At 43.1% G+C, this 11,077-nt stretch overlaps 1 protein-coding gene across 2 annotated transcripts; it reads left to right on the forward strand.

Annotated features, from left to right (window-relative positions):
• The first annotated feature begins 5,235 nt into the window (after positions 1 to 5,235).
• ccm2l (CCM2 like scaffold protein) lies at positions 5,236 to 10,537 on the forward strand. 2 transcript variants are annotated; one of them, XM_085913274.1, is made up of 12 exons: positions 5,236 to 5,429; positions 5,899 to 6,066; positions 6,424 to 6,507; positions 6,657 to 6,840; positions 6,949 to 7,520; positions 7,593 to 7,722; positions 8,304 to 8,367; positions 8,445 to 8,601; positions 8,770 to 8,908; positions 9,300 to 9,447; positions 9,627 to 9,764; positions 10,288 to 10,537. In XM_085913274.1, exons 1-11 carry the CDS (start codon positions 5,400 to 5,402, stop codon positions 9,757 to 9,759), a joined length of 1,809 nt encoding a protein of 602 aa, XP_085769400.1. In that variant the 5' UTR covers positions 5,236 to 5,399; the 3' UTR covers positions 9,760 to 9,764; positions 10,288 to 10,537. The 2 variants fall into 2 exon arrangements, with proteins under 2 accessions (XP_085769400.1, XP_085769399.1); XM_085913273.1 differs by lacking the exon at positions 10,288 to 10,537 and having other exon boundaries at positions 9,627 to 10,255.
• The last annotated feature ends 540 nt before the right edge of the window (positions 10,538 to 11,077 follow it).

Here is an 11,077-nt window from a genome sequence, read left to right on the forward strand (position 1 = left end):
TCAGCCAAACAACGCCTATAAGCACCTCCAACATCTTCATGTATTTTGCATCATCTATTTCATGTTGTTGACTGATGACCTTCCCACAGTGGCACACCAAAAACAGTGCAGCCGTTCGTCTCCCGTTCCTAAAAAGCTCCCTAATCTCAATTATTTTTTGTTTCTATAGCTGTATTTCTTTTACACTATTATCCAAAGATTCTTAGGCTATGAGGTCGAGGAATATCAAAGTTCGAATTTTGAGAGAAAAGAAAGAACACAAGATCTTGTTGTGTTCTTTCCTTTCTCTCTTTATCTCTTTCTTTATTTTATACATGCATTACTAAAAATAAAACAGCCATAGCAATGAAAACCCCCAAAACAAGTCCAAGGCCTGTTTTCGGTCATCACAGCAAGCAGCTGGCAAACATCTGTACTCTTTGTCAAAATGGCTTGTCGGCAGTGGCAGAATTACGTATGTAGTGCAGTATGTGAGCGACTCAAGTCCGATTGTACGGCTGGACACCAGAGGCAATTATGCAGGCTCTACTTTCTTTCCACTTCAGTAGGCAAGAGGAAGACATTTACATAATGTTAGCACAGCTATCACATATGATGTCTCAAGTGAAGTTTCCATTTGACTCGTACTAACAGCTACATATGGCTTCAGCGGGCTAACCTATTAAAAGCACCATTGAATTTCAGATGGATGTCTCGGCGTTGGCAAAGACGAGCAAGTGTCGCTTCGGCGGACTTAACGGTCGTGCCTTAGCTTACACGTGTAAAATGAGAACATTTCTTAACGCTCAATAAAATGTGCAATTGGACATGCAATTGGTGGATATCGTCCAAACGGAGTGGCCCGTCTTTCCCAGGCAGCCTGTGTGCAGCGTTCTTTGTGAGTTTGTTTGCAAGCCGTTTCTTTTTCCACTTGCACCTTCAATGTAAAACATTTTAAAGCAAGCACGCCATGCCTCTTATTTGAAAAACTCTGCCAGCAAGAGGTGCTAAGTAATGCTTTCAAAAGTGCGTGTGTAAATGAGTAGAAATTTGTTCAAACTATATTAGAATGTTTTAATGAGTTCTGAAAAATCATCCATGTTCACCAAATATGGCCCACATTTCCTGTGATGAAATATGTTTCTTATCCAAAACCCGTCGATAGATCGGAAGAGTTGAAAAGTTCAAATGCGATCAAGGGGCACGCTCTACATTTTGGGAACTTTGTCTGCTATATGCAATGGTTTCATATCACCTGCTTGTTTGCTTTGTTCGTGCAATGTAATGTTACAAAAATAAAAGCCCAACAGAATACTGGAAATGAGATTTGCACCGAGGTCGATCCTTTTCTGGAAGAGGGCCAGAGTTTGAGGTGAGCGAGAGGTGACTTCTTGCTCAAGATGGAAGAAAATATTAGACGTGCCAACCTTTTGCCATCCCATTTGCTTTGCATAACTTTTTAGACCTACAAACTGAGCTCACAATAAGCAGCATTATCTTACTGAGCAATGTTGACAAAAATACATTTGAATTTTGCGATGCTTTTGGAATGTCGGCATCTACGTACGCACATTGTGGAGGTCGTAAACATCAAACCCCTTCCAGCAGATGCCATGAACACAGTGGATGCTCATTAAACAGTCAGCTAGCCTCTCTCTCTGTTCATTCAGTCCTTGTCATGATACTGGAATGGAAGCAAAGGCCTCTTTATTGAGCTCATCCACAGCTGCAGGTGTGAGAGAAAAAGTGGGGAGCATTCTTATTTTGTAATGCATGCAAGTTTTGGCCTGTATGTAGTCATACAGAGAGTTGTGAGGAAGCCTGTTCTACTGTGCAAACACACACACACACACACACACACACACACACACACACACACACACACACACACACACACACACACACACACACACACACACACACGCCTCTATCTAATCTCGTTACAAAATCCTCACAAATCTAAGAATACAATGTGAAGTTTCAAGGGTTTTTTTTTTTGCAATGAAATGTTTGGTCCCCACTTGTGAGTCGTTTGTGTGGAGCTTTAAGCTTCTTTGGTGCTTATTTGGTGCTTAATGTTAAAGTTAAAATGACTTGAATAATATCCAAGAGAGCGGTATAAGCTTCTAGATGATTCGATTTTCTTGCAGGAAGAAACAACAAGTATAAGCATCATATGAACAGAATACGTCTTTGAGCTTCTCTTTGATACATTTGTTTGTCATGCCCAATTATTTGGACCAAAAGTGGACTGTACCATCTTCTCACAAATTTCCATCTAATTTGGTCATCTGCTGATTTCAACACTCATTGCTATTCACTCATCCACAAACATATTCAATAATCCAATCATGTCATTCGGTAGGATAACACGTGAAAAGAAATCATATTTTCCAACACACCCTCATCAAAGATGTGTACAAGGAAATCCCTGGAGCTCACCAAGTTGAAAAAAAAAAAAATAGTGTGTTAAATGTGAGCACTTGACTGCAAAACAGGCTGAAGCAGTTGAAACTGCTGGCACACAGGCTCCTCAAAATGTTTTCCAGTCAGTCTATCTTGTCTTTGCTGTCCTAATGGTGCCCTTTCCAAAGGTCACTGCACTATAATGGCTGTCGGTTGTGCTAATTGCCTCGCAAAGCTAACCGGACGGTATGTGGATCTTCCTCAATGTCAACGCTAGCGCAAAAAGATGTTCCTCTCAAGGCATGATGTATCGCTCAGCTCATTTTGTGCATATTTTAAAAAGCCAGCTATTCATTTATTTGAAAACATGTATGGCATTGCTACCGAGATTTTTTTATTTTTTTATTTCAGCTGCAAATGGCTTACCTCGTCTTATATTGCATTGTAGCCAACTGTAGAATCTCAGTAGGTGATTGCACACGTTGGAGCTGCAAAATAGTGATAAATAGTCCTCGCAGCAAATGCTGGATGGGTTAGCTTGCATGTTTCTTCTTCTTCCAGGGAGCTAGTGGGAGCTGGTGGCTGATGATCCCCCAACCTCATAGCAATTCAAAATGTTTTGGCCAGCTTGGCAACGTGTTGCGTTGTTGAAGTTTGAACTAACAGATGTCAGATGTGGTTCCTGGTATCTGCTGAAGCCAGCTTAATCCAGCTCCATCCATCCATCCATCCATCTGATGGCACTATAGCGGGTTACCCTCAGGGTCAAAGGTTTGACCCCCCCGAACACTCAATGAATTTGGAAGCACCACGCGCCGCCACCTTTTCCCCTGTTCCTCGCTGATGTCAAGTACATTGACTTCTGACAAACAGCCCCATGTACAGCTAAATTGCACTTGTAGCCATGACAACCAGGCTTGACAATGGGTCAGAGTTCACTGGATTGTAGCGCCGTCGTCAGCACACATGGGAGTCGACAGCGGACACTTGATCCATTCAGAACGGGTCGATCTTTGTCATTGTGCCGAGCCTGACGTGAAGACGAACAATTATGAAATACGTACATATTGCGTTTGAATGACATATCGCTGGGAACGGCTCAAATCTTGAAAACCAGCACGTTTGTTGAGTCGTCAACATTCCGTCGTCATTTTCACTACTTTAGATCGGTCACTAATTTGAAGTAAAAAAAAAAGAACATAACCATATGGGAACTGATTTCAGACTGAATTTTTCTGGATGCTATCCACTGTCTTAAAATGCTAAAAGCAATTCATCTGCGTTGTCCGATATTTTGTGACGTTCATTACAAATCATCCAGGTTCACCTCTCGCACTTCAAAGGCTGGTGTATCAGAAAAGAGGTCAAAGGTGTGAGAGTCATTCAGTGCTAGGATTCCTCCCCATTCCCCCAAAACCCACACACATGCATACACATCACATTCTCATTGGTCATTGGTTCCATTGTTCCCACTTCACTTCAGTGGGACATTTTGAACCCTGTTGGCTTCACCTTTGTCCAACAATTAGAGGCAGCGGTGCATGATCCTGCTGGCCTACTTACACTTGCCCACTTGGCCCAAAACTCCAAAACATCCAGGCAAGGTCCTAATAGCTTTGTGATGCATTTCAATACACACACATCGTTTTTGTCGAAACGTGTAAACACTGGAGTCAGAAGATATTTTTTTTATATTCCAGTGTTTCAGATTTTGGGTAGTTTTAATTTTATCGGCTGCCTCGTATGCATCCTGCATATCTGGACTTGCATGATGTCAACATGTTTTTGATATTCTGCAAAAAAAACACGACCTGACCTACAAACACATTGACCTCTCCAGGTTCCTATAGAAGTTTCCACCGGAAAACAAGTCGTACACAAAAGAACAACCACTGACGATTATTTACGCCCAGACATTGTTTGTCGTCCTGTGGGGAGAGCGCGGGGAGAAAACCAGGCTTTCCACACAAATCGTGACAAAGAGGTCTGATCCATAAACAACACAATGTTTGTTCCCAGTGGACCCACGGCAAAGTGGAGAGAACAACAGTCGGGCAAATGTGACCTCGTCATGTCACCTCATGTACCCGATAGTGCCCCCACTTTACACAAACACACACACACTGATAAAAGAGCGGCTGGCTTGACTTTGTTGAAAGGAGAGGCAGCATATTAATGACAGTGCAGTAATGATGACATCATTGAGTGTGGAGATTAACACGCCATGCCAACTCTATACAGTGTAGATAAAACACCCCCATGCCTCACTACCTTCAATAAATCCATTTCAGCCAACTCATACAAAACAGCAGCAGGGCAAAATGTATCTTCTTTCATCATTTGCTTGCTTTCATCATTTACTTGCAGAATCCTGCAGCATTTATTTTCGTGATCGTAATGCAAAGCAGTTTAATTGCAAGTCAAAATTGTATTAGGAGACAGCGACATCTGTTGGCTGTTTGGATGACTGCAGGAGATGGGAACGTCTTTTAGAAATGGCTTGGATTTGGCGGGGCACTTGAATGATTGAGCGTTGATCTTAATGACAAAAATACATTTCATGAACGATATTTAAAAGAAAAGAAATACCTTGAAACTCAAAGCTGAATAAAAACGATGAATATTTTCAAAATTTTCCCTCCATCCATGTTTATTATTATGTGTGTGTGTGTGTGTGTGTGTGTGTGTGTGTGTGTGTGTGTGTGTGTGTGTGTGTGTGTGTGTGTGTGTGTGTGTGCGTGTATGTGTGTGTATGTGTGCGTTGTGTAGCGATAATGGGGTCTTATCAACCTCTGGTGGAGTTTCCTACTGGACAGGAAGTGGCCTTCCTTTGCTTCCTGTCGTCCCCTCCTGTGTGTGTGTGTGTCCCAACAATATGATGACAAAACAATCAGTGTAGAGGCGAAGAACAAGAATTTGGAGAGGTCGAGGTAAAGATGTAAAGAAAATGAGTGCAAATTTGAGCAAGAGCAAATTTATCTGACTGGATGAGGAAAGTTTGCAGCTGAGCAAAAATGGATTATGAACCCAAGAAATCCAAAAAGGTAATTTCCTATTTTTTTTATGATTCCTTACATTTGCTTCAGGAGGAGTCTTGTCATCTCTTTGTAACATGATAATTGGGAAATAATCATATACAGAAAAACAGATGGAAAAAAACTGGCAAAAAGAATGCCAATGATTGGTTGTAGCATATTTTGGTACCTTCACTTCCTGCCACACACGAGAAATGTAGTCAAAAGTGACCTTGTAAAATGTTTCAATTTCATTCCATGCTGTCTAATACAGTTCTCTGAAAAAAACTATGATGAAAAGAAAAACAAAAATACATACGAATCCCCCAAAGCCTGATTTTGTGAGACATTGCCAGACTATTTGTGAGTTAATTCTTACAAAGAAAAAATCGGATTATCTTTTAAACAAATCTTTTGCTTATTTGGAACCATTTTGAATTCCTTAACTGTCCCAGACTTCTTTTAGTAAATCCTTCATGCATATGGTGTCCCTGCCAAGGGTTTGGTGTCCCCCATTAAGCGTTTAGTGTGGTCCAAAGCCAGTCGCAGGCCGTCGGAGCGCTGCAGCGTTTACCGGCGTCCCCTTCACACCGTCCCCCTCTACCCTCCGGATTTCCTCATCCACCCTGAGAGACTCATCTTCGACTATGTGGAGAAGGAGGTCAAGGTAGGATTTGCACAAATACAGCACAGACAACAGTTTTACCCAACTTGCATTCATTGCCTGTCACTTTATGTTGATTGCATTGATACATTAGTTGTTGCAAATATTTTTCAGGCAACTTATATATAATTGGACTCATTTGTTATCTTTTAATTGACTTTATCTTTTTTTTCAATTGTATGTTACCCTGTTTGCATGAGTGGCATTGTAGTTTCATTATTTTCAGTGACTATTTTTATTGTGAAGCACTTTACAAGTTTGTTTGTTGCCGTACGATCTTGAATGTGCCACGGCACAGTGCTTGGGAATGAATGTCGAATATGTCACACAACGTTCTGATCACATGACCTTTCCCATCAGTTCCTGGGTCACCTGACCTGGGTGTCTGTCTCTCTGAACCCATCCAGTCGAGATGAACTGCTGCAACTGCTGGACACAGCCAGGGTTGGTAATCGAACTCAGGCTAAAGTGTGCATATAATATGAATAACTAACGGAAATAATAATAACTACATAGAATGCAGAAGAAATGTGACAATTCTATATTAGCGACGAGTGGCGATATCGTAGTGATGGAATTGCGCTGTTGAGCAGCAGCTGAGGGTTCTGCCATCCAAGACCAGCGTGGAGCAGGACTGCATCTTGAGTCTGTCCGCTCGCTGTCTCCTGCTGACGTGGCGAGACAACGAGAAGCTCCTGATGAGGATTCCCACGCACGAGATTGCCGCCGCATCTTACCTGAGAGATGATGCGCTGCACCTACTGGTCCTCAAGACAGGTAGCAAAATTTCCAACAAACTGATTTGACTGCCAGAGACAAAGTGTAAACATAGCAGAAGAACAGTTTTAGACTTTTGAAGAGGTGTTTTGCATACTTGTGGTTCAGGGCTAAACGTGGACACCGTGGTCTCCGGCGACAACAGCCTGGACCGAAAGAAGCCGGCGAGCATTGACAGTCGACGTCAAACGGTGAGCTGCAACGCCGACCCGAGACCTTCCGGTGGTACGATGGAGCGGCGCCACACTATTTGCGGAGTGGACTGGAGGCCGTCACTGTCCAGGAGCAGCCACGACAAAAACCAGAACGTCGACCGAGGAGGAGGAAGCAGCAGCGGCGGGAGTTTAGAAAGGAAACAAGCAGGTGGAAGTTGGGAGAGGAAGCAACCAACACGCAAAACCGGCGGCAGCTGGGAGAGTCGTCGGCCGAGGCCGGCGAGCAGTGTGGCGCCAGGAGGGGGAGGGAGTTGGGAGAAGCGGCACGGAGGAGGAGGTGGAAGCTGGGAGCGGCGAGGAGGAGGAGGGAGTGCAGGAAGCTGGGAGCGGCGGCAGGCCTGCACGGGGAGCTGGGAGAGGGGCAAGAGCTATGGGAGCTGGGAGAGGAGGAACCACAACCCACTGGAGCCCACCCCGTGTCCTGATGCCTACTGCAACCTTGTCATCCTGGCCGTAGACAACCGGGTGGGTGACAGCTTGTCTCTCGCACCGTACATTTGATCCATCCAATCCATTTCTGATGTGTGTGTCACTTAGGATGCCGCAGAGGAGTACTGTTCGTTGATCTGCCAGATGTTCCAGATCATTTACGGCCATCAGACTATTGAGTGCGTGGACAGAGCAGGATTTCACCACACCATGCCGGACCGCTACTGGCTGCAGAGAAGTGAGTGGAGTCATTTCATGCTGGATTCAGTTGCAGGATTTCGGAGGAGTCATATGCATAAATATGCATGCGTGTTGTTTCATCATGTGACATCCATGCAAAATAAACATAACATTTCCTAACATTGGTTTGTGAGTCAAAATTGATCACTAATATTATTGAACGATAAATCTGTTCATTGAAGAAAAAACAAAAACACAAACGACCAGTTCATAAGTACTCAAGCTAATCCATTAAAGATCTAACAAAATCCATAAATACCACCAAAATGTTCAAATGAAAGAGCCTGTTTGTCTCCGGAAAATTACAATAACAATTATTGCTGAGCCTCTCTATTTTTGTTGAATTCTTTTCTTCAGGCAATTGGCCCTTCATTTTCAATTTGCATAAAATCAGCTTGTTTTAGTCATGACCGTGCTGAAGAATATTTCACCCAACTATTTTTAAATTCTACGAGCCAAGCTTCAATTGAACAAATCCCTGCAATGAACTTCTGTTGACTCCCATTGAAACTTTCCAAATTTCAGATTTTTTTTTCAGCTCTAGTAGCAATAGGGTGATTTGTAACTTTTTGGTGACAGGTGACAGCTGCCTGACGGACGCATCGTACAGTTATGATCCAGAGTTCAGCTGCTGCAGTTCATAGTCAGTCCCAAGCCTCTTCGGTTTTTGTTCATCCTCCGACAATTGAAAATGCCCTCACCTTCTTTGCTTTCTTTTAGTGACGGATCCCAGGATGCGTTTGAGCTCTACTACAGTGAGACGTATAGCGAGAGTTCATCGCTTTCGCTTCAGGATTCCCATCGTGGTCTAGCTTTGGCCAACGACGCGGGAGAGAGCAATCCCACCCTAGCGCTCATGCAGGAGTACATGATCACGGTGAAAAACTATTTTGTATCCTCAGGCAACCATTACTTCATTAATTGTGAAAATACAACATTAAAAAAAAAATTACCCATTGGACAATAATAACTGGCAAAAATTTCAAATTGAATTGATTTTCAAAATTCCCCGGGATATATCTTTACTGATGAAATGTGTGTGTAGCTGAGGAACAAGCTGAGTGCCGTGGAGCTGCAACACTTTGCCACCTTTTTGCGAGAATACAGGCTGGGCTCGGACATTGGACACTTCTGCTCCGAGTTGCTGCAGCTGTATGGAGACAACCGCAAGTTTCTGCTACTGGGTGAGAAGCTGATAATGACCATGAGTATGGTAAAGCTACTTGTAATATTTTTATTCATATTTATTTATTTCTGTAATATTTTATATATATTTATTTGTAATGCTATTTAAGTATTTGATATGGCAGCAGAAGGCCCGCCAGGTGTTTTTTTTTTTTTTTTTTGGTAATGCCACCTCAACATGAATCTATGAATCCAAATTTGAATCCCCAGTTGAAAACCCTACTTTGCAACCTTAATCCAAGCTTAGAACCCTATTTTTTTTATTTCTGAGGTGCCGCGGATGTGTCAATTGTATCCCTGGGACCCCCACGCTCTGCACTCCACTTCCAGATTGCGAAAATGTCCAATGACGTAAGAGCCACCTTTCAACAAAACTTATTTGACTTGTAGGCATGCGGCCATTTATCCCGGACAAGGACGTGGGCATCTTCGAGAGCTTCCTAGAAAGTATTGGAATCCGCGAAGGTGGAATTTTGACCGACAGCTTTGGACGGATCAAGCGCAGTATGAGCAACACGTCGGCCACTGCCATGAGAGGGTATGAGGGGCGGGGCAGGGGGCAGGGGGCAGGGGGCAGGGGGCAGGGGGCGGGCTTATACATCTGAGTTGAATGCAAAAACCTGTGAGGAACCAATCAAATGTTTCGAATTTTCTCTTAGTCTGTTAATGAAGAAGAAAAAAAGGCTGTCATTAATAAATTGCTTGTTTTCCCAGCAGGTATGACAGCTGCTCTCTGACGTCGGGGTCTCAAGAGTTCAACCGCCGCATCAGCGACATCACACACGACATCCAAGCCCTTGGCTTCGGGGAAACACACGCTGATATTGAAGAGGAGGATTACTACCTGTGATCCAAGTATATTCCTCAACCTCAGTAGTCTAGAATCATCAAGTAGCTTCTTGTACGGTGAACTTACGGCCTGGCATGTCTGCCTTCCAGTTCTATGATCAGCTGCGACTTTTCTGGATAGAGTTTGTATGTTTGCCGGACTCCGCTTTTCTCCTACATTGATCAAAACAACAACATTCAAGATTCAAGAATTTTTTTCGCCATGTTAGCATGTTAGCGTCATTGAAGACTCTCAATTCCATAAACCCAGCACACAAGGAAACACTTGTGGGGACAAAGAGGGGATTTATTCTCTGCCCTCTTAATACTGTTTTTTTTTTTTTTTTATTTAAGTTCATGTTTCAATTTTTAAAAATCTAACAAAAATATTGAATATTACTTTTACAATGTGAGACCAATGTAAATTCCGCTTTCTTTAGTCTTGTATTCGTCTTTCAGCGACAGCGCAAAATAAAGGGAAAAAAAAGATTTAAAAATGAAGACAAGGCTTGTGATAAAAGTAAATATATAAATGTGTTTTTTTTTTTAGTTAACACTCCACGGTGAGCCGCCACAATGCAGGACATGCTTCACAACCTTCCCATGGTGCATTGCTTCCCCACCCACCGCCAGGCGTGTGACCTCTGTCAGTCTCACTGAACATCCAGCCAGAGTTGTGATGTAATAGGCTCGTTTCTTTGCTCTTACAGTCACAGGAATATCGGGGGTGCTCATTGCGCTTGTGCTCGCGTGACAGCAGAGTGATGAAATGAGGGCAATTTTCATCAGTGGATTACAGCTCCGTCATTGATCTTTGTAATCTGTACCCGTGTGCTGGTATTAAACACATGACACAGAATTGCGCGCAGTACTTATGCAGTGCATAAAAGCGTAAATTATGGTTTCCATTGGTCAAGTGCCGTCTTTCCGTCTTGGGACAGCCTCTCTAGCAAAAGCTTGCTTTTTAAACTTCCCTCTTTGATAAAGTCACTCGTCAGAAGGAGCTCAGGCTTGTCCTTGAATCATCTTGCAGTTCTGCGTTTATAGCGGCAGAGGCGGGCCGGGATTTTGCCGTGATGTACTCAACTATTTAATTTGTACATTTTATTTTTCAGATTGGGTTTCATTTTCACTTTTATTTCTTAATTTAGTTTGGATTTTGGCAGTTTTGGCCCTCCATGACCTCTGGTGAAAAGGTCAAAGGGGCGACTACAGTGCCAACATGCAGGCCAAGACCTCTGGGTTCTGATGACCCCACAATAGCCCCCCCCCCTGTCAGAAGCAGAAATTGACATAACATTGTCCAACTACAATTGTCCGACTTCAATTGATGTGAGCTT

This window comes from Syngnathus leptorhynchus, chromosome 1 (assembly GCF_054491065.1).
Source record: "Syngnathus leptorhynchus isolate UIUO chromosome 1, UIUO_Slep, whole genome shotgun sequence".
NCBI classification, from domain to species: Eukaryota; Metazoa; Chordata; class Actinopteri; order Syngnathiformes; family Syngnathidae; genus Syngnathus; species Syngnathus leptorhynchus.